We start from the raw sequence: 27,996 nt of genomic DNA, 5'->3' as shown, positions 1-27,996 counted from the left end.
AAAATTATCTCAAGAGTTTAATTGGAATATACACAAAGATGAGATATGCCTCAGTAGAGGTGACAATTTGGTTGTTCAACTAGCCTTCCCAGGCTCCAGCAAAACAACATCACCAACTGCAACCATTTTGTTTTTTCCAGACTCTACAAAACATCTATGATGCACACAGGATGGTTTGAATGATCGTCATCTACTGTCAAATCAAGCTGCACACTCCTTCAGTGGTTAAAACGAAGGGGCTTTGATCCATAGGTAATATTATCTTTAAGTACTGGATGAGATATAGGCATAGGAACTTTGCACCATTTTCTCCCCTTCTTGTAAATGGGTTTCACAGAGTCGATAGGATATCTGGTATGGTACCTGTGAAGAGAAGCAGAAAACCATGCCATGAATAAAACTGGCAACCACAAAACATGTTTAAAATGCAAAGTTGTTGTTAGTTGCGAAGTCATGTCCGACCCATTGCGACCCCATGGACAACGTTCCTCCAGGCCTTCCTATCCTCTACCATCCTCTGGAATCCATTTAAGCTCACACCTACTGCTTCAGTGACTCCATCCAGCCACATCATTCTCACCTCATTCATATTTATTGCATAAAATGCCATAAATACTTACAAATGGCATCCTCCTTTTATTTTTTTATCAGCAGAGAAATGGCAGCTAGGGACCCATGTGCCTCTGAAATGATCTAAGCATCTTAACTGTGGGCTGTACGTCTTCAATTACAACAGGAGTCATTGCCTTGTGCTGCTTTAGATTTGTAGAAATCAGGCAAGAAATAAGAAACTCTGTTCTGTTTTAATTCCTATTAGGTATTGTTCTGAAATTCAGTCAATGGCCATTAACTTCTCATTCATTCTTTCCACCATTTCATTGTTTCAAAATAAAATCAGGCACGTACTGGTCCTTCAGCAAGGTCCAATTCTGACTGGCTACATCTGGGTATCAGGTTATTGCAATGCACTGGCCAACTTCAATCTTATTATTTCTATTTCATCCTTTTGAAACAATATCAAGTTATCTGGTGAATCTTTGCTGTGTTCACAGGACAGGCACAAGGCAGCTCTACTAAGTTGAGGATTTGAATTGCCAAAGGGATTAACATCTATTTTGTTAAAAAACTTTGTTAAGTTTTCTTAATACAGGAGAATAAGAATTGGCAGGACCATTCTTTTTCACACATTCTGATAAGAAAGTGCAGTGAAGTTCTTTTTTAAAATGATTTTTATTGCTTATAATATACAAATATATATAGAAAGAAAAAAAATAAAACATAATAGAAACTAAATAAATGAGAGAAAAGAAAAAAAAGGAATGATTTAAGTTGCTTGTCAAATAGGATTCAAAAATGTTTTTCCTATGAGAACTCCTAACATAAACCAAGGAGCTAAGGGAAGTGGATTGGTTATACTGTATCCCCTAGCTTCAGATTAACCAGAAATATTTAGAATCATCAGAGCATTTTGCTCTCAAGGGGTTTCCTCTCCCTCCTGCAGAATTTTCCATTCAGTTTAACAAAACTCTCTTGATAAATGCAACAGTGCAGACAAGGAAGTGATCAATAAAGTTGCACATATGCCTCTCTGGTGAGGAATAATACACCTACATGAAATGTTAAGTGATTTTGATGGAGCTGTGTAAAACTGATTTGCGTCTTTGCCCATTTAGGATGTGCAAAATAGTAATAAAATCCCAGTAGCCTCAAGCAGTTTTGAACATATAAAAATGTTCCCATTGCTCCAACACTTTTCAAAATGAAAGATTCCAAAGAAGGTTTTGCTCTCTGGTTGCTGTCAAATAAAGAAATAAAGCTGTCAAGTAAATAATAGCTTAAGTTGTAAGCACATCGCAATAGCTACAAGGTTCAGAAATGTAAAAAACAGACATCAAGGAATTGAAGAAATAATATTTTTTATGTTGAAAATATTACTAAAGTTTGATTTTTTTACTTCGCATAATACATTTCGCATGAATGAACTCACGTTTCATTCTAGATATAAAAAAAGAGAAACCTGTTGAGAATCATTTGGAAAAAACAGTTGGATACTTAATGGCTCAGTAGATTTTATTAGGGAGCCAGCCTGGAAGAGCAGTCAAGGCATCAGGCTAGGAACCAGAAGACTCTGAGTTCTAGACTTGTCTTAGGCCCAAAATCAATGGATGACCTTGGGCCTGTCAATCCTCTCAGCCCTAGGAAGAAAACAATGGCAAACTACTTCTGAAATCTTGCCAAGAAAATTGCAGGGACTGGTCCAGGCAGCCATCAGAAACTAACCCAAAGATATCCCCCCACTAAAATATTTCATTACAGGGAAAAACCAAAGGCTAATTTTTTTTTTCTAATTTAAACTTCATGGAGAAGCTACAGAAAGAGTAGAAAAAAGGCTTCACTGAAATACATCATAATCTGCCAAACTAATTTTATAGATATTTAATATGGCAGTGTGAAAAATGGAATATATGCCAATTCCAGGAGCCTTTCTAAATTGTATTGTGTAGACTGTAGTTATAACTTTGGTTTGTCTCTCTGTCTGCTTTACTAAAGATTAGAACCGAAATCCCCCTCCCCCTTCAAAAGCTGATCTACTATCTTGCAGAAAGTGAGCTGAACCAAGCCTGCTTATGAAAATGGGCAAAATTTCAGAACAGCAGTCAAGTCTGGACTGAAATCTGAAGAGCAGATAAGAATATAGATGAACATGCTGGATGCTACCTTAGGCTTAATAAAGCAAAAAGCAATAGATAAAATGCAAAGTATTAAAGCATGTAAATTAAGTCCAGATCTCCTCCTTACTGTCTTATTTATACTGGCGGTTAATGTCTTAAAAACCTCTATGAGGAACAATTCACCTAGTATTGTTTAGATTCCAATGTAATATTCAATAGCCATATTATCGTCTTTGTTGTAAAAATAAAGACATATTAAATCTTTCATTATCTTCAGGTGAAGTATTCTCTATATAAGCTTTCCTTATTCTATTTTCATATAAGACCATGAATTTGTAATGCATAGCATCAGATTAGCTTCCCTATTACAGCATATACCCACGTTACAATATTATTTTTATGATGTAATTTACCAGGTGCTGATCTTCTCTATATAGTCTAGACATAATTTTACTGCAGCTTTGGGAAACAGATGTTGGAGATGATATGACATATAATAAAATCTAAAAATTATACAACTGGGATAACAATGGATTACAATTACTTTTAAAGAAAAATTATGATGGCACGGAAAAACTCCTGTACAGTAAATATGGGACACTGGCAGAGTGAAATAGGGCTGGCTGGAAAAACTACAGGCAGAAGAACGTTGAACCTGGGATGAATGCTGTGCTGCTTTGATGCACAATCCTTTTCTCTTTGTATATCCTATAATGTTCAGCTGGAGTCCAGGGTTTTCTTGGACTGGATTAGGCTTTCAATGAGCATCTATGTTGTGATTTGATGAAGGACAGTATTTTATTTATTTATTAAATTTATATGCTACCATCTCACTATCAAGCAACTCTGGGTGGCTTCCAAACATCATAAAAAACTAAGGTACAAAACATTAAATATTAAATGAAACTAAGTTAACACTCCCTCCCTGAATTCTATGGGCGGAGATAGGATTTTCTTCATAACAATTCTAATATGTGTTGTGGTCTATCAGCAGCCTACAGATCTGGCAACGGAGTAGGACAGCGATGAGGCTGAGGTGAGGCCAGGGCCATCGGGAAGTGAGGTGCGGACTCAAGAGCTTCCAGAGACTGATAGTAGTGAGGCAGAGGAACAGGAGGAGCCTGTTCCTAAAGCACGCATGAGAAGAGCTACCAGAAGGCAAGAGCAGCTCAAGCAGAGAGGACAACTTGGGAATAGGGCCAAGAGATGATTGGCCCCTCCCATAAGGCTTTGTCTTTGCCGGAAAACAACGTTGTAGCTTTGTCTTTTGCTTCATCTTCTGCTTCGTCTTTGTTTTTGTGGCTTCTGGACATTTGCCAGGAATGGTCTTTGGCAGTTTGCCTAATTGGACAAAGATTTCCGAGAGAACTGAGGAATCTGTGTTAGGAGGCATTTGTTTTACTTTGAGTTGAATGAAGTAATTCCCATCTGTTTGAATAAAGTTTGTTTTTTTCACGGACTGAGTTTATTACTACCTACTTGGGCCTGGGTCACAATAACATGGAATACCCCATTGGGGCCCAAGGCCAATCAGCAGAACCAGGTAGTAGAAATATTTTACATCAGGATGGGCTCCTCATAGTCTTTCAAGGGTTGAAGGAGATGAAAAGGTGTTTTCTTTTAGTGATAATGGATGAAAATTGGAGGACGACGTTCATGGGAGGCAAACTAATCCTGTTCCCACCCTAAACCCATTTTTGGGGCTGTTTTTTCATGTTATTTTGTGGAGCCATTAAAGATTACAACAGATTTATCTACCATTCCCATACAAGTAGCCCTCATATAACGGCCACTTGTTCAGCAACTGATCAAAGTAGTGACAGCGTGAATGAATAGTAGTTATGATGGGTTACTGTTGTGGCTGTTGCAGACTCTCTGTGGTCACATGATTGCAATATGGAGGTTGCAAATGGCAATCATGTGACCATGTGACATTGCAGGGATGCTGCAACTCCATGGGATCTACTTAACAGTGGCAACCGGAATTGCTAGAACCTCTGTTGTAAGTCAGTGTTGTCAGGTGATATGCCTTACAACTGTGACCGAGTTCCTCTTCCCAATTCCTATTGTTGATTAGTAATTATTGGGGGTGCAACAGCTTAGCAGTTAAAGATGCCGAGTTTGTAAATTGGAAACCTGACAGCCCGGGTTTGAGACCCGAGCACCACACGATGGGGTGAGCTCCTGTTATATGCCTCCAGCTCCTGCCCCCACCTAGCAGCTCAAAATCATGCAAAGTAAATAAATAGGTATTACTTAGGTGGGAAGGTAATAAGAGTTTTGTGCACCTTGGCATATAGTCATGCTGGCTACATGAACACAGAAGTGTCTTTGGACAACACTGTCTCCCTTGGCTAAGAAACAGAGATGAGCAACACCTCCTAGACTTGACCACGACTCTTCAGGGGAAACCTTTACTTTTACCTTTAATTAGTAATTACCAATTACTACCTGCACTGAGTTCCTCTAAATCTTGGAAAGCAGTCCCCAATTGTGCAAACCCCCCCCCACATGGCAATTTCAAGCCCTTGGATGATAGTTGATATATTTAATCTTTTTCAAATATTACCCCTCTCCCCCCAAATCCAGAAAAGATATTAAAAATATTAAAATCCCTGCTAAAATCTGAAATTTAGCCAATTTGCTGTCAAAGTTCAGTGGTGTGATTTTTCAGATTCTGGGGGTCAAGGGGTTTTGAGACAAGGTTTCATGCTGTCATCATCTCATCTGCTACCAGCGGAGAGAGCCAGAACTCTACACCTTCATCAAGGCAGGGCACCGAGCCAAGATATTCAAAGGGTTACTTGTCTCTTTGCTCATGGGAATAATGAGAAGAATTTCTAGGGGAAATGAGCACAGAGAACGGCCTTCAGGTTGAGGCAAAGATTTAATTATTACACGTAAAGCAAAATTTCCCATGAAGTCACGCACTCTGTATGCTTGACCTGTCCTTCAATTCGGGGAAAGTTTCAGAACAAAATTCTTGTTTTCATCCTATTCAGGGGAGGGCAACATTCAACACTTTTGAAAGCTTGTGGTGAGAGAAAATAGCCAGTATGGCACCGGGTTTTGTGTTCAGCTATTACTGTTGAGAACTGGATTAAAATCTTTACTTGGCCATGAGTCTGTCCGGGTGACCCTGTCTAGTTGCCAACTCTCTATCCTTCCTACATGGGGGAAGGACTCTGTCCAGCCATCTTGCAGAACAGCTGGGAAATCAAAACTGGCACTGTAATAACAACAATAACAACCATATTCTGTAATATTTTTAGACCACTAATTCCTGCAACCATTACTAGTATTTCAGATTAGCAATGCTTTTGTCACTTAAAAAAAGAGAAGAAATGGAAGAAGAAATATATACTGGGAATAATTTATTCCTTGTCCACAACATGCTTCCTAAACATAATTAAAGAAAAGGACATCTTGCCATTCTTTTTAAATGAGAGGTCATGAAATATTAGCGCTCTGATTCACACAGTTTTACCATGTCAAGAACCCAATTACCTTAAAGGTATATTGTGCATGAGGAAGCAGACAGCACAAAGATAGATACTTAAAAAAAATCATAACGAAGTTGGAAACAAATTTCCAAACAGGGGTCCTGTGCCTTGAAGACCATTGCTTCTTCTGAGGCTGTTCTGAATACAGAAAGTAGCAGTTTGAGTAGAGGGTTACATCTTAACCCATCAGAGTTATGAAATGTTTAAGAAGCATCCACTTTTTCTGCATTGCTGACTGTTCCAGAAATCAATGTGGGAGGCACAGGTGGGGGGTAGGCACCTAGCCAAATCCACAACCTTCTTGTCCTGGTTGAGATATGGCAATCGTCCAAAAATGAAACATTTTCTCTCTGCAGTCAACAGAGACAAAATCCCAATGAGTTGGAGAAGCGTTCCTAAAAATGCCTCAGCAAAGGCAGCTCTGGCCTACTAGTTCTACTTACTGTTCCAAAAACTTTGCATTTCATTAATGCTCTGTCACTTTTAAATACAATGCCTTGTTTTGTCCCCTGTTACCAAATTTATTCCAGCCTGGCTTCCGTTCCCACCCTCCAGGTCTGCAAACTCTAGACTGGGAAAGCAAAGAAAAGATAGACATAAGAGCTACGAAAATTAAATCTCTCTTTGGGAACTATACAGCAGTTTGTTAAATTGTTTGGCTTAAATTCTATGTCTGTTCCATGGGGAAAGAAATGGAATCGATCACTGCTGCCTTCATTTAGTAGGCTGAATTCAGACCAGTGGAGTTAATGCTAGAGTTAATAAATCATCATACGACAGTCCAGAAACAATTTGATAAAAGCAATTCTAGGGTGTAGTAGGTATCTTGTTCCTTTTTTACTTTTAAAACAGGGTCTATACATATACAAATATTGTCTACACACATAAAACATGTTCCTAAAAATACCGTATTTTTTGCACTGTAAGACACACAAGACCATACGACGCACATTAGCTTTAGAGGAAGAAAACAAGAAAAAAAAAATGCCTCTGCCTCCCAGCATCCATCCGGTATTCATCTGGCTAGCGTCCTTGCAGCAAACAGCATGGTCAGTTTCATCACGTTATTGCAGCCCCAGCACATGTCTTATCAGGGCTCCGCACTACTGCGCCCACCACTGGTAAACTGAGCTGAGCTGCTGCCTCTGCTGGGGAACGCTGGAGCCTTCGCTGCCAAGCAGCTGATCGTTGGTTAGATCGGCCTCCCAGAATACCGTGCCAATCAGCTGTTCTAGGCGGTGATGGTGGTATTCTGGGAGGCTGATCCCACTGCCAATCAGCTGCTTGGCACCAAAGGCTCCAGCTTTCCCCAGTGGCGGTGAACGGTGACAGCAGAGACAGGTGGCAGCGACCTCTGCCGCACCAACCCCCCACCGCCGCAATATTTGCTCTGTAAGACATACAGAAATTTCCACCCACTATTTTTCCATCCACTATAGTACAAAAAAATATGATATATCCTTGTAAAAATGTAAAGACTGCCCAGAAAATAAAAATAACAAAAGCACTTCTAAAATTTATTCAGAATACAATCAACAGAAAAGAGATTGAGCTATGACCACATCCCTGGAAAAGGACAAGGAAGCAACCTCAAAGTTTCCGATTTTTCCTAAAGAACAGTGACTGGCATTTGGTAACCCCATGGCTTGCAAATACTGTCTTCATAAAGTGCTTTGACATCTCCATGGCAACAAAAATCAAGGTCATAAACAAGGGATTAGTTCCTCTGAACACAGCAAAGCAAAACAAAAAAACCACACATAAAAAAAACCCCAACAACAACAGGAGGCTTAAGTTTCCCCATTAAGGAACTAGGTGTGAAAGCAGGATGGAGAGGAGAAAAAAAGACTGGAAGAGGTTTAGGTAGGTAAACTACAAAGTGCAGGAAAAGAGAAAAAAACTAAAATAAAAGGGGGAGACAGAATAAGTGCCACCTTCCTGTTCTTTTTGCCACCCATTGATGCTAATAAACTAACTTATCTATTATGTAGCTCACAATTACCAAATGATTAAAAGTGGACAATAGATAACAGAAAATTAAAGAGGGGTGTGTGTGTGTGGAAAAAAATGAAAGCATGATTAAAAAAGAACCAGATGGTTTGTATGATACATGGCTCTTTTTACAAAAACTACTAAGATTAATTATATGTAGGAGAATTTATCAACTAAGCACAGTTTATCAACTAAAAGTTCAGTGGGTTCTTATACTCGTATATCAGAGAGGCTTCTACTCCAATTAGAGGATGGGTGTCAAACTTGCAATGTCACGTCGTCATCATGTGACGTATCATGACTTTTCCCTCTTCGCTAGCATGGGGGTGGGCGTGGCCAGCACATGATGCATCCGGCCGCAAGTTTAACACCCCTGAATTAGAGGGATGTATATCCCACAAACTGGATCATGGATCTATTTGTTGTCTTCACCCCTTTAGGCTCAAGTACTTAGCATCTCTATTGGAAAGAACAGCCCACTGGGATCTGAATCACAAATTGCGCTCCAATGTACATACTGTAAAAGCAGAATTGCTAAGTTTATAATTAACGCAGTTGTAGTAAGATCCTGATACATTGAATAAACTGGTGTTCCTTGTAAAGGTGATGCATTTATTTGATTGCTGACTCTTTAAGTGTTAAATTTGTACTCTATGACTATCATTAAGTGTTGTAAGTATTGCATCTTGATGAAGGTATCTTTTCTTTTAGGTACGCTGAGAGCATATGCACCAAGACAAATTCTTTGGGTGTCCAATCACACTTGGCCAATAAAATTCAATTCAATTCAATTCTATTCTTGTATTACCACATATGCATTTTATAATTGTATTTTCTTTTACCTTTTTAATCCCAGAACCAGGTCATGTATTTTTGTTTTCTTTTATTGATATGATCATGATTAATCAGTTAATAAACTAAACTATACAAGTAGTCCTCAACTTACAACCATTTATTTAGCAACTATTTGAAGTTACAAGGGCACTGAAAAAAGTGACTTATGACTGGGTTTCACACTTACGACCATGGCAGTATCCCCATGGTCACGTGATCAAATTTTATACGCTTGCAGCATATTTATGACACTTGCACTGTCCCGGTGTGTGTGTGTGTGTGTGTGTGTGTGTGTGTGATGTGACCACCACTTACAATCTTCCCCTGGCTTCCGACAAGTAAAGTCAATGGGAGAAGCCGGATTTGTTTAATGACTGAATGATCCACTCAACAACTGCAGTGATTCATTTAACAGCTGTGGCAAGAAAGGTTGTAGAATGGGGCAAATCTCATTTAAAAACTGTCTTGCTTAGTAATGGAAATTTTGGGCTCCATTGTGATCATAGGCTGAGGACTACCTGAACTGTTGTTTTCGGTCCACTTCTAAGGATTCTAAAAATTCCCCCTCCCTCACCCACTTAGTAGTCAAAGAGCACCTAACCTGTTGAGGATTAGTTTAGGTTTGCGAACATCATCTTCAGGAAGTTTAGATTCATGATCTGGCAGCAAACCTAAAAATGGGGGTGGTAGGGTGGAGAGAGAAAGGAAAAAAATTAAGCAATTTCCTAAATACGCATCCAATTCTAGTATTAAGTTATGTTACGAACTCAAATACAGTTACACATTCATCTCCAATAAATGGAAATTTTGTTATCTTCTTTATTTTCGAAGCATAAAAATCAGCTGCAAATGATTATTTAAAGTGTCTAAAATCATACGGGATAGTAGGTTGATCACATTGTAGCACTTTGATTTTACACAGAATCTTGGTGTATATGCTACAGGTCCATCAGATTTGTAGCTTCCATTTATTACCAAAATGTTGCTGGCTTTTAGTTCCATGCTTTTATTCCTAAAATCTTGCTGGCCTTTAGTCCCTAACTTTTTGCCTCCTTATATCTTGCACAATGGAATAAGACAAAGAGATCAGAGCAGGAACTGCTCTGCCTCAGTTTGCTTTATAAGAGTGGAGCTAACAGGATTAATAGGATCTTTTGCACAGAGTCTATATTGTTAATCCATTTGCTGATGTAGCTTGCTATAGATTGCTAAATTGTATCATACAGCAGAATGACTACAAAGTTCTATCACAGGTTTAAGGTTTATTTAACCTTAAACAGTAGAACTGAAGCTCAGCTGTAGGGGTTGTTTGCAACCAGTGAAAACAGGGTTAGTAAATATAACATAACATAACATAACATAACATAACATAACATAACATAACATAACATAACATAACATAACATAACATAACATCAGAGTTGGAAGGGACCTTGGAGGCCTTCTAGTCCAACCCCCTGCCCAGGCAGGAAACCCTATACCATCTCAGTCAGATGGTTATCCAACATTTTCTTAAAAATTTCCAGTGTTGGAGCATTCACAACTTCTGAAGGCAAGTCGTTCCACTTATTAATTGTTCTAACTGTCAGGAAATTTCTCCTTAGTTCTAAGTTGCTTCTTTCTTTGACCAGTTTCCACCCATTGCTTCTTGTTCTACCCTCAGGTGCTTTGGTGAACAGCCTGACTCCTTCTTCTTTGTGGCAGCCCCTAAGATAATGGAACACAGCTATCATGTCTCCCCTAGTCCTTCTTTTGTTAAACTAGACATACCCAGTTCCTGCAACCGTTCTTCATATGTTTTATCCTCCAGTCCCCTAATCATCTTTGTTGCTCTTCTCTGCACTCTTTCTAGAGTCTCAACATCTTTTTTACATCGTGGCGACCAAAACTGGATGCAATATTCCAAGTGTGGCCTTACCAAGGCATTATAAAGTGGCACTAACACTTCACGTGATCTTGATTCTATCCCTCTGTTTATGCAGCCCAGAACTGTGTTGGCTTTTTTAACAGCTGCTGCACACTGCTGGCTCATATCTAAATGGTTATCCACTAGGACTCCAAGATCCCTCTCACAGGTACTACTATTGAGCAAGGTACCACATATACGGTACTGGTGCATTTTGTTTTTTTGGCCTAAATGTAGAACCTTACTTTTTTCACTGTTGAATTTCAAATATCATTGAGAACCATGTTTTAGAGCAACTAAGATTCATTTTTTTCCAGCTGATTCTTATTTGCACAAAAGAGAAACAAGGAAACTGAAAGTAGTTACCTGCTCGGAGAGCCATTTGCACGCACACTGTAATCTTTTTGTGCTCTTCGTCACAAAGGCCTGTGATCTCACGAGGTATCATCCTTCCGTTAGAGTTTATGAACTGGCTTAGCAGTAAGACGTCCTAAAGAAGCAAAAAATAAAAAAAATAAAAAACAAAAAAACAAATCCAGAAGTACCATTATCAGTTGAGCTCACAAGTGATGGGGATGCAAAAGCTTCCGAAAAGCATTATGAAATTAGCCATCTGAATGTTTCTGCATAAACCGTATGTGCATACTGCCAGATATTTTGCTTTGCTCCCTATGCTAAAATTATTCCCCAAAGGTGCTTTAAAATGCAAAGGATAATACATGAAGCTGCGAACAGCCAAAAGTGTGAGGGCTTTGTTATGAGCAAGATCTTCTGTTTTCATTGTATTATTTCTGTATTAATAACATTCTCCTGAATAACATGCCAAGTGCATAGAATTTGTCAACTGCATATGGATTCTCCATGCCCTTATTACAGCTAAAAAGACTGATACTGCAACATTAGAAAAATAAACACAGTATACTGCCAATTTATTCAATGGATTGAAGAGCTACTTACACTTATTCTTTATGAGTGGATTGCCTACATATGTACTTTGTATGGATAAATATAATAAAATATGACTCATTTATACAAAATGCAGCAGATAAAAAAGCATGTTCATTATCTAAGTGCATTAGAAATGAATACATTTGCCTATTTACATTAGATAATTATATGTAGACTTATAATTGCTTACTATTGTAAAGACATATTATACTCTATATTTTATTTTTTTCTGATGTATTTTTTCATTAACTTTTTAAGCACTTATTATAACAGTATAACAGAGTTGGGAGGGACCTTGGAGGTCTTCTAGTCCAACCCCCTGCTTGGCAGTAAACCCTATACCATTTTAGACAAATGGTTGTCCATCTCTTCTTAAAAACTTCCAGTGTTGGAGCATTTACAACTTCTGGAGGCTAGTTGTTCCACTGATTAATTGTTCCACCAGGAAATTTCTCCTTTGTTCTAGGTTGCTTCTCTCCTTGATTAGTTTCCATCCATTGTTTCTTGTCCTATCTTTGGGTGCTTTGAAGAACAGCTGCATTCCCTCTTCTTTGTGGCAACCCCTGAGATATTGGAACACTGCTATCATGTCACCCGATCCTTCTTTTCGTTAAACTTGGCATACCCAATTCCAGCAAACATTTTTTATACGTTTTAGCCTCCAGTCTCCTAATCATATTTGCTGCTCTTTTCTATACTCTTTCTTGAGTCTCAACATGTTTTTTACATCGTGGTGACCAAAATTGGATGCAGTATTCCAACTGTGGTCTTAACATGGCATTATAAAGTGGTATTAACACTTCACATGATCTTGATTCTATCCCTCTGTTAACACCTTTAGTTTTGCTCTTTTTTTTGATGGCGTACATATTTGTTTTTGTATTTTGTTTCTTTTTCTGTTTTATCTTTACAGAAATAAAATTGATTACAAAAAGAACTTGACAATGCTCTAATTTTCTAGATACTTTTAATTTTTTCCAACTAATAAAAATATAAAAATAAAAATCCAGGGTTTTTCTTCAGAAAGAGAAAAAATGCAGCACTGCAACCTATCTTGGAATGCATTCCAGGGCATTCAACTAGTGTTCTCAGGAAATGATTATAAGGCAAACCAAGCCACAAGGAGCATTTCTAGATGTTCTTGGGTGAAAGTATAACTAGAATATTTAAAGTTACTAAATTACAAAGTCATAGTTAAGACAAAACAACAAGTCATGGAGTAATCTAATACTAAAGTTAAAAAAAAACACATTAGTAAAAGCACGAAAACGTCGCTCTATTCTGTTCTAAGATACACTTAGATACACTGTATCTAAGAAATATAAAATTCAAAGATAGCAGATACCTGCTTGGAAATGTTATCTATTACCTACTTATTTGTCAAGATTACTGAGTTTGGAATCAAGCAGCCAGAATTTGGACGACTTACAAGCAGAATTATTAATAATGTGAACTATTCACAGGCCAAATTAATTTACTCAGCTGAAAATAACCTTTGAGCAATGCTAAATTTCCCTTTTCTGCCTCAGATGAACTAATATTTGAAATTCCAGAATTATAATACACATGGATCACATTAGGAGAACGCCCAGATTGCGTACCAGGTCTGTCTGGGGTAATGCAAAGCCCATCCAGAACTAAGGATGATAAACATACAAATCCTGAGGCTCCTTAAACTCACAGCCATTTCATCTTACCAGGGTTCAGCTGAAGCCTCAAGACTTTTGTACATGATAACTGCAGCAAGATTATTATATGCAAAAGATGGAAAGATTAGACACTACCCACAGTGGAGGAATGAATGAATGATGAGGATGATGGAATTTGCTGAGATGGTCAAACTGACCCATTTGATCAGAGAAAAGTCATATTTATTCATTGCTGCCTGGAAACACTTATAGACTTTGTGCGTGAAACATAAACAAGTGAATTTATGATTTATGATTTCGATGGTTAGAAAAACCAGTTTACAGAAAAAAGATGGCTATGCTGCACCCATAGAGTACGAATAAGTAAAATACACATCTATACTTAGAACGACTGTAAAGAAAATCAGAAGCTGCTTTTTTATGCTTCTTTCTTTTGCACTTCTTACTTTGTCTTTCTTTTCTTTTTCCTTTCTTATCTTTACTCTATATTAGTTTGTTAGTTTTTATCTTTTTAATTCTTCTAATACACAAACAGACTCCAAGTCCAACAATGTAATATTGCTCATTCAGAGTTCATCTATGCTACAAGGCAGTCCAAAGATACAGTGTTTTAGGGTAACGGAGAAACAAGTGCAAAAGGGTTAAAAGAAAAAAACAATATTCTGGCAGAGATTAGCACTGCTGTCATGTTCCATGAAATTAACACTGTGTGCTAATGGGCAGCCAAGACTGCAACTACAGCTTTGCTTTAATCACTGGGCAGCTCCTGGGAGAGGCTGAACCCAGATTCCCACCCCTGTAATCTGTAGGATCTGATGAAAACAACTTGGATTGAATTAATTTGGAACTCAGAAGCAAAGCCTGGAGTCTGGCCTCTATTCTCCACTGCCAAAGTGAGATGACATTTACTCATGGTCAGACTAATTGTGTTCCAAACAAGAGAAGAGGAAATAAAAGTTTTGCCTTCATCTGGACAGAGTATTTGATTTCTCCTGCTAGGTAAACAAAATCCATCATGAACAATGTATTCTCTGGAAGCAGAAATCTGGCTGCAACTGTGGGCAGGGCCAATACCCAAGGCCACCTGGATTCCTGACAAGTGCTAATAATTTGACTAAACGACCTTCGGGATTTGTTTATACAACCAGCGCACTCTTCTCATCCCATGTTATTATTTTGGGTTGCACAAGAGCTGCTGCTTATTGTAGCGCTCTTTTGGCAATTCTAACCACCTCTGTTTCAAACAAAGCCATATTTTTTTAAAAAAACTGCTAAACATAATTAGGATATTATTAAACTTAAAAAACTGTAATAAAAACAAAGTTCCCTTTATCTTCAAAAGTTAATGGACTCCTTTTAATTCTTTCAGCGCCACAAACTTTTCAAATCATCTGAAGTCTCCTGGTGTGCTGTTGCGTGGAAAAAAACAACACCAAGATGAATTGGTGAGTTTTTAATTGCAGGACCAAGCAGAGAAGGAGTTGAGGGCCAGGTTCTGAATGGAAAAAAATCACTTGGTCTTGCTTTCAGAAGCTCTGTTTCAAGGACCCTATGGGCAGGGTCTCACTCACATTCCCCAAAGGGGGAAGGGGGAAGCAGCTGGAGTAGAGGCATGCTGGGAAAGTCACTGATACCCTGTTTTCCCCCCAAAATAAGTCATCCCCTGGTAATAAGTCCAATCGGGCTTTTGAGCACATGGCAATGCCGCCAAGTGCTTATTTCAGGGTTCAAAAAAATATAAGAAGGGGTCTTATTTTCGGGGAAACATGGTGGTATCAGAGAGGGATTCCAGGGAAGCTGTTCTCCTTGTGCGTGTGCAGGCTAGATTAAGCCAGAAAATTGTATGTTCCTTGTCCTTGCATTAAAGCACTTTCATAAGAATTTCCAATGATGCAACAACTATTACGGGTCCTTCTTCTCTAAAGGAGGAGATAGGTGTTCCGTTAAAAAGCTGACCCACATGGCTATGGAATATTTATTTCAAAGTATTCAAATCTCCAATGCTAGGCGAACAGTGTGCCAGAGAAAGAGTGTCTTGTGAGAAATATTTTCTGCCCATAACTGTTCAAAAATTCAGGATTTCAAAGCTGGTCTGTATATGTGACCATTTATAATGTTTCAAAGTCAGGTTTTATTTTGCAGTCTGATGTTTTATCCCAGTTGCCTAGTTTGCTATTTTTTTTAAGTGCAATAAACCTTGGGAGGGGGACAAATGTTGCAGATTTGGTTGCAGTAGCCCAACAATTTATTATAAATATGAAGGATTTCTGATATAACATTTATGTGGAGTTAAAAGCATAGCTCCTCCTATTTCATAGGCATAATCTAGCCTCTTTTGGAATAAGATTTGATGTTAGGACAGCTTGATGCTTGGCTGCTCAGAAACTATGCTTCTCCATGCACTGTAAAGAGTTGCATTGCCAAAATATCCAGTTATCTTTTTTGTGATACTGAGGTTGCAGAATCATGGGATGGATTATAAACTAAATAAGTGACCCTGCATATTTGAAAAAATCAGATTTATATTCAGCCTTCCTTAAACAATGCTGCTAAAACTATTTAGTAACTTTTCTTGAACTGCCTTTTAACCAGCCAGGGACGCAGCTGTCTAGTTTGGATTAAGTGTCAATTTCTTTTTCTTCATCCAGTCCATGATTAATATGGGTCCTCAACAGTTTATGGTATTTTACTCTTGAGAATTTTAACTACAGCTGGAAAGAGACTGTCTAGATCCAAGACTTACTCACTAGAAAATAGAAGGGTAGACCTATAACACTATTTTCTTTTTATTTATCTTGAAAACCTTATTGCCCACTCACCAGAAATTGCTAGAAATAGTAGACCTCCAATCTTAATTAGGACTTTGTTTTCTTAAATGTGCAATCAGTCACAAAATCAATAATTTCATGAAATAAGTTATAATTCCAAGAATGCTTGTTCAGTATGAAATCCAAAACATGCACAAGTCATATTACATTTAACAACATGGCTGGTTAGCAATGTGAAAATAAACGGAGCTCTAACAATCTACAGATTCTAATTCTGCTATGTACATTATTGTTCACCAATGTTCCAAGAAGAAATAAAATAGCTATTATTCCTTGGTCTTTCTAGGTAAGATTGGGTAGGTTTCAGTTTTAAGATGCTGGAAGTCAGTTAATGTAAATAACTTTATAAATTTCCTAGATTCCCATCCTAGAAGATGAAAACCTTTTCTTGTCATTTTATCAGATTTATGAAAGAGATCATTTTGCCAGCAAACTTCAGTAGAGAGTTTAACTTACACGTGCTTATGTGTGCACAGTACAGTTAGAGGTATATTAATGTTGTGCATATACATATTATGAACAAATCCTTTACTGCAATTATCTCCCTCTGAAAAATTTCTGCCAACTGCCATGATTGTAAAAGAATTGGCATTTTTGCTTGCTAATTTTGTTTTTCTTCTATTTTCTTTTCCTTTTGTGTGATGCCTCTAAGAATGTAAATTATTATTTTTAACTAAAAACAATGTTCTAGGCATTAGGTTTTGCTGGTATGTAATTTAGCAGTAACAAAGTCTACACATGTAATTTTGCTTCTCAGGAATCCTGACATTTTGTGCAAAGAAGAGTTGACCTCTAAGACAGTTAATTATTTCATTAGACAATACCAGGCATACAATTATGAGAATGAACCAGAAATAACTGGATTAACTATACTTTATCCTCAGCAGGAGGATGTCAGCATGGCTATATTTTAGCAACTATTAAAATAAAAACTCACCATATAATCGTACTTGTGTTTCAAGTTCCAGCGACAAATAGGACAGTTACCAGAAGGATTTGGAGGGCTTGGGATTTCCACATCGTCTATAATTTTGCCTTCGATCTAAGATATTTAAGAGCAAACTGATGAGGGAAATTTTGAGTCGAAGTTTCAAAAACTGCTGTTTGATTTCCTACATTAATTTATTCAGCATGTACAACATCAATACATCAAACTGCAGAAAAGGATAATTAGACTGAGCTGCTACCAACTTACATTTCAGAGAATGAACTTGAAAAAAGGAAAAAAATATTTTGAATTTTAAGTAGCAGTTTGCAAGTACCACTGTGTTCTGAAATACTAGAAACAGATACTAGATAGGATCCTATTAGGAGGATCCTGTCTTAGAAAGGGGACACATTCTGTCTATCTAGCTAATAAGTTAGTCCAGAATGCGGCTGCGCGGGTGATAGAGGGAGCCCCTCGTGGCTCCCGTGTGACACCTATCCTGCGCAGACTGCACTGGCTACCTGTGGCCTTCCGGGTGCGCTTCAAGGTGTTGGTGACAATCTTTAAAGCGCTCCATGGCATAGGGCCGGGCTATTTACGGGACCACCTACTGCTACCAAATACCTCTCACCGACCCGTGCGCTCTCACAGAGAGGGACTCCTCAGGGTGCCGTCAGCTAGGCAGTGCCGTCTGGCGACATCCAGGGGAAGAGCCTTCTCTGTGGGGGCTCCCACACTCTGGAACGAACTCCCTCCAGGACTTCGTCAACTTCCGGACCTCCGAACCTTTCGTCGCAAGCTTAAAACACACTTATTCATCTGCGCGGGACTGGATTAGATTTTAAAGTTATTGGTTTTAAGGGTTTTTTACTATTTATATTGTTTTTAATAATTTGGCAATAGAATAAGTTTTTTAATCGTCGTTTTTAATCTGTATTTATATATATTTTAATTGCCTGTGAACCGCCCTGAGTCCTTAGGGAGATAGGGCGGTATATAAATATGAAAAATAAAATAAATAAAATAAATAACTCCTCCTCAAAGCAATAGAGCCCACAGTCCCACTAATCATGCTCAAAGGTGTAACTTATCTCATAATTGCTTCTTGAATTACTAGAATGTTGCTCATTTCCCAAAGCTGCTCCGCTAACTTTAAAGTGTCTAAAGTTATGGGAATTCATAACATGTTCTTTGAGGAAGTATTTTAACAAAAAAGCTTAATTGACAAAAGGCATTTTCTGTCAACTAGGTACCTATTCGTATTCTAAAAGAAGGTCTGAGGACATCTTTGCAAATGTGGCAAATTATCATGGACATAATCATGAACTATTTGACTTGGAAATCTGTTTGCTGCAAAAGATATTTAATCATTTTCTGGGGAAGATTTAAAGGCAGAAGCTGGGTTTAAGATCCAAATGCTAAAGCAAATATCTTCAGTCCAATAGGGTATCTCTATAAATAAAACTCGTCTTTTGAAAGTGCTTTGAATTTTGTTCTTGACCTTTTTTGTTGCCAGCAAACCAGTCTTGAACACTATTTAGTACTGCTAAAAAAATAACCACTATTAGGGATAGAGTTGTACAACTAGTAATCCACACTTACCTAGACAAGGCTGTCACCTTGAAATGTCTTATTTATAAAGTGGGTAAATAAAAGAACTGATTTTTTCAGATGCTAAAACTTGACCCTTTATGTAAAATGAGTTATTGGTTTAAGCCTCAGATTGATTTAATGTGGTTATTAGTACACAAGAACTATATTCAAATGAACCAATCAATCAGAACAGAGCTGGAAGGAATTTTCTAGTCCAGCCCCCTGCTTAAGCAGGAGACCCTATAACATTTCAGACAAGTGACTATTCAGTCGCTTCTTAAAAACTTCCAGTGATGAATGTTAGTGTCACCTGGTTCAAAAAAATTGTATAGCAATTTAGACAGTAAAAGCCTTCATTACACAACTCCATATGAAGCATAGATTACTTTGGAAAGGTCCTGAAAATTAAAGTGTGTGACTATGACTTCACCACAAGTGTTTTCCCAAAACGATGCTAAGTGCTGGATGGGAAGACAATGCACTTTTCTCACAAAAGAGTTCTCTCTTTGTCTTTGTTTTTCAACTTGACATTTATGATACCAAGAAAAGAAGCAAACTATCCAGGAAAACATTTTTCAGATTACACTAATAAACCAGGAGAGAAATAAAAATTTGCAAAGCACATTTAAATTTATCTGTATTACGTTCTTAACATCTCAGAGCATTCTTTTTCTTGTGAGTATATTCAATCAACAGCAATTCCATACTGTTTCAGTAGTTTTAAAGAGGGCCCTGGAAGTCCATAGTGTTTATTCAGACCTGCAGACATCCCTATCCTGTAAGAAGCAGTGGTTTTTACTGAAGTAACAAGGGATTGTAATAGCAAATTCTGAGAACATATTCAGAAGGTTAATATAAGGAGTTAGGTAAGCTTTGTTCATAACCATACCAAGATTTAAATGCATATTGATTATTCACTGAAAGTTACTGTTCCATTTTTCAGCTGAAAGTTGATGGTTTATAAAAGTTAATTATTTGCAATTCAGAAAATACAGCACACTTACCGTTGTGGTGTTCCCTTCAGTAGTTTCTATAACTGCAAACACAAAAATGTGAAGAAAATGTTAGATATATTTAAATCCAGTAAAGAAACTGGGGTCATGAAGAGCATTTTACAATTGCTGTGACCTAGTAATAAATATAGTATTAGAATGGAAATGATATTTGAGGAAGTTAATATGAAATTCAGCATTCGTCCAAATATTTTCTCTAATATTACTCCATAAAAGAGTAATATTCTCCCTCTCCATAAAAGAGAGGGAGAAAGGGCAATTAAAGCAAATTCAGTTTATATGAAAGGGAAAAAAACCTGTCTATTTTCCAGATTACTGAAACATTATACATACAGTAATCATCAGCAATAATTATGTGAGAATAACCTGAACTGATTAGCCTACCAAGCATTTTCAGGCTGAAAATAATAGGTAGCATGTGATCTTCTAAATGTCTTGCCATTCTGGAGAACGTGGAGATGATCGTCTACTAAGTGGAGCAACTTGATATTTTGGGGAACAAGCTGAAAAGTGACTATGACACAAGTGATGGAAGAGTCATCACAATGCGCAGTCTCTTGTCAAAGCTTCTTATCACTATGACTATGCGGGTCAGCAAAAAAAACTATCCTCTTTTTCGACATCTCAGAGAATACTTCCCAATAGTTCAGCACTTTTCATACTATAAATGATTCTTCTTTTATGATACATATTCACAGATAGCGAAAATACAATCATTAATAGCCACATAATTCGGAAATGGCTATTTAATCACCTACAAAAGTGGGAAGTTATGTATTTTTTCCCAGTCAATGAATGAATTTCAAATCCTGAAGGATACATGAAAAAGCTGTGTGGTGGTTAAATATAATCCGTTTTATGTGTGCTTTATTTTGCTCTTGTCTAATAGTTTCAAGTACCCAGAGTGTGTATTCCTGTCTCATTTAGAAAAGGTAACAGCTCAATTTCAGGAATGTTTCTTTGGAAAATCTTGTTCTCTGCCCCAACTGCTGGTGGTCACCTCTTTGTCTGTTTCATGGTTAAAAAGAATTAAAGCCATTCATTCTGCAGTAAAAGGGAACAGTGAACCTTCTTCTGTTATCCAGTGTTTTCCTTATCTGCTGATGGCAGGGATTTCTTCTTGCCCTTGTTTTCAGCTAGGATGGGGTCAATCATTTCCCCTAACAGATTCTTTTCTCTATACGTTTCGTCCACAGGCTAAGGACTGAGGGTCTCTGATGCTCCCTGAACTTGATTGTTTTCTTGCAGACATTTCATTATCCAAGCTAGTGTAGGTTTTATTATGAACGCAGCAATTACACTTTGTGATGTGAGTAGTGTCAGCTAGAGTTTGTGAACAAGAAGATGTAGCAGAAAGTTTACTAAAGAGCAGGTGTGTGGGGGGGAGAGATGGAATAATTTCAAGATGTGAAAATGCTGTTGTAAAGTAGCACTGTTAAAAGATATGAAAATGTCTGCCTATAAGAGTGAATTCCTTGCCCACTTGGTTATACAAAATTGAGAGGCTGGTATGTTAGAGAAACACACATTTTGACTCTAGGGAGAATAGAATGCTTAAGAGACGGTATGATAAACAACAGATTGGGTAGAAAATGAATGGATACTGCAATAAGTCCATTAAGATGGTTTTGATCATATAAACAGCATGAATGAGAATTTAATGGTAAAACAAAGAATTAAATGGGTTGAGAAGAAGTAGGTCACAAGGTAAATTATTGTTAATTAGACTTGATGAGATCCTCAATCAAAACAAAACAACACAATAAAAAATGGGAGAAAGAGCCGAAGAGAATATATGAAACGTTTGGATATGAAGAAGCAAAGATAGCTCAGTTAAATATAAAGATATGGATAAGCACAGAGAATAGGGTTGTGTGATCTTGGTTTCTTTCTTTCTTTTTCTGATTTTGTCAACCCAAAGGAACTTTAGAAACAGACTAATAGAAAGAGGCCTAAGGTTCTTACTATTAGCAGGGGAACTCTCTGTAATCAAAGTGGAATGAATCAATGTGATATGGGAGAAGCTGCCATGAAAAAGATTTGAAAATGAAACAAATCCCATTAGCTATGGAACAAAATAAATAAAATCTCACATGAGATATGCAACTTAAAAAAACCCCAGCCTTTAGAGCAGATCTGGGCATTTTATGGTCTGCAAGTCACATCGAGCATTTTGGCTCTCCCTGCACAACCCACACTGTCGGTGTCATTGGCATGGGGGGGGGGCATAGATGGTAGGGCATCGGTAGAGAGTGAGGCCGCATCAGTGACTCCCCACAGTTACCTCAATTTCACATGTGGCCTCTTGGAAAAATTAATTGGCCACTCTTGCTCTACAGGAGTCAGTATCAGGATTCCTGCACAGATTACACATTACAGACCTACTGCATTTTTAATTAATGCAGACCTACTGCATTCTTACTCAGAAAAACTAAAGTTGTACAGTGCAACATCATTATATTGAAAGAAAAAACACACAAAGAACACTAGTATTTCTCCCTAATGCTTAATAGAAACAAATAAAACATATTAAATCAATGGAAAATATATGGGACAAGAAAATGGGAAGAGCGCATCTTTATGCTGAGTTAGACCATGAACCCCAGCACATCTCTCAACGGTAGCAGTTTTCTTGGTTCCAATAAATGTTTTTTTTTCAGCCTTAACTTGGAGAAGCAGAGATTAACTCTGTGTGTGTGTGCATGTGTGTGCGTGTGCGTGCGTGCATGCACACACTCAAACAAACAAAACAAGCATATGGTCTACTATTAAACAACCTCCCCTCCCTTAAGAAAATCCTTAACAAAAATTGGGAAACCTAAAGATCTATCAGGATTTTAACTGAACATCTAGAGAAGGCTTCTTGACCTTTTTCTTTCAGAACCCCTTCCAACTTTTAAAATTTATAGAGGATCCCAAAAAAATCTTTGTTTATAGGGGTTATATTTATTGAGATTTACCATATTAAAAATTAACATTGATGCATACGCTGCCAATAACTCTCCTCACATTATTTGATGGGGTTTTAATATTGTATTATTTTTCAACATGGTCTGACAAATAATTTTGATTTCTTAGACCCCTGAAAGGCTCTTGGATCCTTTCAATGGACCCAATGAATTCTAGCACCACATCTGAATTAATGCTGATCTAGACATTTGATACTATTTTAAGACTACTAATTCCACATTCTTACTATGGCATCTTTCCCCAGCTTAGATGTGCTGGTTCCCCGCCCCCTACAATCCGCATCCATGAGGGCCAATCCAATGCACTGTCTCTATTATTTGCATCTATGTTTACACCTGAACTTTGCAATACAGGAAGTCCTCGATTTACGACCACAGTTGAGGCCAAAATTTCTGTTGCTAAGTGAAACATTTGTTAAGTGAGTTTTGCCTCATTTTATGACTTTTCTTGCCACAGTTGTTAAATAAGTAAGACGGGTTGTCAAGCAAATCCGTTTCCCCATTGACTCTGTTTGTCAGAGCCAATGACATGATCCTGGAACACTGCAATTGTCATAAATATGAGTCAATTGCCAAGCATCTGAATTTTGATCGGCTGCCCACAACAGGATACTGCAACGGTTTTCAAGTGTGAACCAATGGCAGTAAGTCACTTTTTTTGTTGTAATGTTGAACGGTCATTAAACGAACTGTTGTAAGTCGAGGACTACCTGTACTTCCAAGTGCATTTGCTACAACAGATTGAATTCTCCGACCATACAGAATCGGGAGGAGGAGGAGAAAGAAAAGAGATGGTGAAGATAAGAGCACCAGCATGCCTACCATCCCTGTCCTAATGTTCCCTTTAGTGGTATTCATTTTACGTATCAATTCATGCTTATAATTATATATATTATTTAATATGTATTTGACAAAATAAAATAAATAAAATAAAGATACCCCATAGCTGTACAGGCATAGGAATTTTACAGATTATGTGCACTTGGTAGGGTGGCCTTGCCTTTCTAATTTGCATCCCCTGGGATTACGAGTCCGTGCACCGACCCATCCATCCTCGGGCTCTAAGACCGTAAAAACTGCACAGAAACGGCACTTTCGTTTCAGCGGCTGCCAGGAATCTTCACCGTGGAGGAAGGCGCCCGGCTGCTCAACCACTCCGTCCTCGGCCAGCGCTGGACCCCGGACGTTTGTAGTTTGAAGTATTACGCGTGGAAAGGAAACATCGGCACTCACCCTGCCGGAGTCCGCGAAAGGGAGGCCGGCTCCAGCCGCTCCCCGAGAAGCGAGGCAGAAGCGCGGCAAACCGAGAAAAAAGCCCCACGGGAGCCGCCATCTTTAAAGTGCTGAGGCGCTTCCTCTTCCGCTTTCAGGATCTGCCCCCCGATTGGAGCAAAGCGGTATCCGACTCCGCCCCCCCGGAACTCTCCCGGGTAGAAAAGCGCTGCCGGTGTTTGCCTTACACCCGGCGAGAAGCTTTAAAGGTTCCCTTCGTCCCCCGAGGCAACTAGGCTTTCTTGTTTTTCTTTTAAGCTGTTTCGCTTCTCATCCAAAAAGCTTCTTCAACTCTTCTTCAGCTTCTTGGATGAGAAGCGAAACATCTTAAAAGAAAAACAAAGAAAGTCCAGTTACCTCTGACATCAATATCAGTTACCTCTGACATCAATTATCAGTTATCTCTGAAATCAATACAATTGAACGTGTCCAGAAATATTTTACAAGAAGAGTTCTCCACTCCTCTGAAAGCAACAAAATATCTTATCCCACCAGACTTGAAATCCTAGGCTTAGAAAACTTGGAACTCCGTCGCCTTCGACAAGACCTAAGTTTAACTCATAGAATCATCTATTGTAATGTCCTTCCTGTTAAAGATTACTTCAGCTTTAATTGCAATAATACTAGAGCAACTAATAGATTTAAACTTAATGTCAACTTTAAGCTAGATTGCAGAAAATATGACTTCTGTAACAGAATCATCAGTGCTTGGAATACTTTACCTGACTCTGTGGTCTCTTCCCATAATCCTAAAAGCTTTATCCAAAAACTTTCTACTATTGACCTCACCCCATTCCTAAGAGGACCATAAGGGGTGTGCATAAACGCACAAACATGCCTACCGTTCCTGTCCTATTGTTTCTCTTTTTTCTTCTTATACATATATATATATATGCTTATATATTTCCTCATATATATGTTTATATACTATATAATCTTTTTTTTTTTAATTCAAAAAGTTTTACAGAAAATTTTCCCTTTCCCCACCTCCCTCCCCTCCCTTCACAACCCCCGACTTCCCGGAACGAGCACAAGGTATAGTTAAAATAAAACAAACATATGCTAAAAATTTTCGTCCCAACTTAATTATACCCTACAATCATCAATTCCTAACTTCCCCAAAACAATCAAAATAATACATCATAATCATTCAAAAACAGTCTGATAACTCTTAGTCTGATATCTACTTTGAATATAGTCAATCCATTTTTCCATTCCTTTAAGTATCTTTCTTGCGTATTGTCTTTCAAAAAGGCTGATATCTTCGCCATCTCAGCCAAATTGGCAACTTTCAATATCCATTCTTCTATTATAGGTACTTCTTTTTTCTTCCAGTATTGTCCTATTAGTAATCTTGCTGCTGTTATTAGATTTCAAATCAATTTAGTCTCAATTACTGTACAGTCCGTAATAATTCCCAACAAAAAAATTGCGGCAGGAACTTTATCTTCTTTTTCAAAACATTTTGTAAAATCCACCAAATTTTTATCCAAAAGGCCTTTATATCCTTACAAGTCCACCAAATATGAAAATATGTAGCGTCATCACAATTACATCTCCAACATTTTGCTTGCATATCTGGATACATACACGATAATTTCTTAGGATCTAAATGCCATCTATAAAACATTTTATAAAAATTTTCCCTCAGATTCTGTGCCTGCGTGAATTTAACATTTCTAACCCAAATTTTTTCCCAAGTTTCCAATAATATTGGCTCCTGAAAATTTTGTGCCCACTTTATCATACAGTCTTTTACCAAGTCCCTCTTGAAAAGAGCACCTCTGGGACAACCATGACTTGGATCCAGGGGGTCTCCAACCTTGGCAACTTTAAGCCTGGTGGACTTCAACTTGTTTCAGCTTTGCTGGCTGAGGGACTCTGGGAGTTGAAGTCTACAAGTCTTAAAGGGACCAAGGTTGGAGACCCCTGCTTTAGATAAGTATATTCAGCCTCAGCATCTTTAAGCTGTATGAATTCAGCTCCCAGAATTCCCTAGGCAGCATACTGAACTCCTCAAAATTTAAAGTTGCTGAGATTAAGAAGTGCTGCTGTAGATTGCAAGACATCAATAATCTTAGCTAATATTCCAGTTCCCTTTGTGATGACTGGCTAGCTGACAGTGCCCTCCTTCTTAACAATTCTAAAAAAAAGTTATCTAAGTTAACTAACAGTTGAATCAGTAAAATTGTGGATGATGTGCACTTTGCTTTCCCACTTTGTTCTCCATTTAATTTTCTTATATAACTTAGGAAATGGTCATCTGGATTTTTGCAATTCTGATAGCATAAAGATTTAGATAAAAAGTTGAATACCTGGTCATCTATGCCTACTTGCTTTTTGAAAACCACCTTTTGTCATGTTTTAAAAATATATTTATCAGAAACAATTAGGACAATTTGTAAATGTATATATACAGAGGATGGATCTTACTCCATCTATCTACAATTCTTTAACAATGATTTTAACTCTTGGCCTTAGTTTTCCAACTGTATACTAAAGTCAGGATAGATGCATCTTTAACCTAGTAAGAAATGTAATTTCTGAAGATTCCCGTTTAGAGTTTGAACCAAAGGAATATCTTCATATAAACAGCTTAAAATTTTATCTGCCCAAATGACAAAGTCAGTGTTCTAGGAATTGAGATCAAAATATAACTCTTTTCCTAGTAAATTGGAATAGATGGAGTTTTGGGAAACAAGCACACTATTAGATTTCTATATGGGAGAATTTCTATATGCTGTACCTAATTATAAATATTCAAATTGAGCAAACAGTTTAGTTTCATGTGTAATTCAGTAAAGAAGGGAGAGATAATTCTTATTAGAGTAATGGAAAGAGAAAAGAAAAACATGTCACACAGACAATCATAAAATGGCAGGTGTTAACTGAAATATTGCTGGCTTTGCTTATGAGCAGCTCTTACCATCACCAATAGAACAGCAGTGATGATACTGTTTTTTTTTTATTTATTTGCATTTATATCCCGCCCTTCTCCAAAGACTCAGGGCGGCTTACACTATATCAAGCAATAGTCTTCATCCATTTGTATATTATATACAAAGTCAATTTATTGCCCCCAACAATCTGGGTCCTCATTTTACCTACCTTATGAAGGATGGACGGCTGAGTCAACCTTGGGCTTAGTGGGGCTTGAACCTGCAGTAATTGCAAGCAGCTGCTGTTAATAACAGACTGTCTTACCAGTCTGAGCCACAGAGGCCCCCTTTTTGGATTAATTGGATAATGAAGCAAGATGTGCCCATTATTTGAATCAAGATGGGGAATAGTAAGGAAGCAACTCTTGGAGAGCAGGGTTAGTATGTTGTGTTTTCAGTAAATCTAGTTTTCCTGCAGACCTCTAGGTGAAGCATAGTCTCATGCTCCATTACTCAGCTATTAACATTGCTCCATGTTGGATACCTCAAATTGCCTTCATACTTTCAAGAGTCCACAATTCTACCCTTCCTCTTATCAATCTAGGGCAGGGGTCTCCAACCTTGGTCCCTTTAAACTTGTGGACTTCAACTCCCAGAGTCCCTCAGCCAGCAAAGCTGGCTGAGGAACTCTGAGAGTTGAAGTCCACAAGTCTTAAAGGGACCAAGGCTGGAGACCCCTGATCTAGGGGATTAACAGGTTTGTTTCAATATGTCTCTTGTTCATTTCTGCAGGTAAGTGCATCGGCCTGCCTTTTCTCATTTTAGCTGAGGTAAAAGATGTTGTTCTTCAAGTGTTCAGCACGTTCTGCTCAGCGTAGTTGAATGGTCCATTTGAAATTTTTCCTTAGGTCCATCCTTTTTCTTTATACTTTAGAAAGTTTGTTTTCTCTTATGTAAAATCACAGTTGCTTGAGGTCACAAGTATCATCTTGCAGTTGACTCATGGCACA

General features: G+C 37.9%; 1 protein-coding gene across 1 annotated transcript; it reads right to left on the bottom strand.

The window, feature by feature from the left end:
• Nucleotides 1-4: 4 nt before the first annotated feature.
• MRPS18A (mitochondrial ribosomal protein S18A) lies at nt 5-24,185 on the bottom strand. The gene is made up of 6 exons (XM_058162841.1): nt 24,069-24,185; nt 19,858-19,889; nt 17,270-17,374; nt 11,274-11,397; nt 9,603-9,672; nt 5-363 (listed from the first exon to the last, which is right to left on the bottom strand). Exons 1-6 carry the CDS (start codon nt 24,166-24,168, stop codon nt 219-221), a joined length of 576 nt encoding a protein of 191 aa, XP_058018824.1. The 5' UTR covers nt 24,169-24,185; the 3' UTR covers nt 5-218.
• Nucleotides 24,186-27,996: the final 3,811 nt, after the last annotated feature.

This window comes from Ahaetulla prasina, chromosome 1 (genome assembly GCF_028640845.1).
Source record: "Ahaetulla prasina isolate Xishuangbanna chromosome 1, ASM2864084v1, whole genome shotgun sequence".
NCBI lineage: Eukaryota > Metazoa > Chordata > Lepidosauria > Squamata > Colubridae > Ahaetulla > Ahaetulla prasina.
Note: the sequence above shows the minus strand (reverse complement) of the source record. Positions and strands in the feature narration are given on the sequence as shown.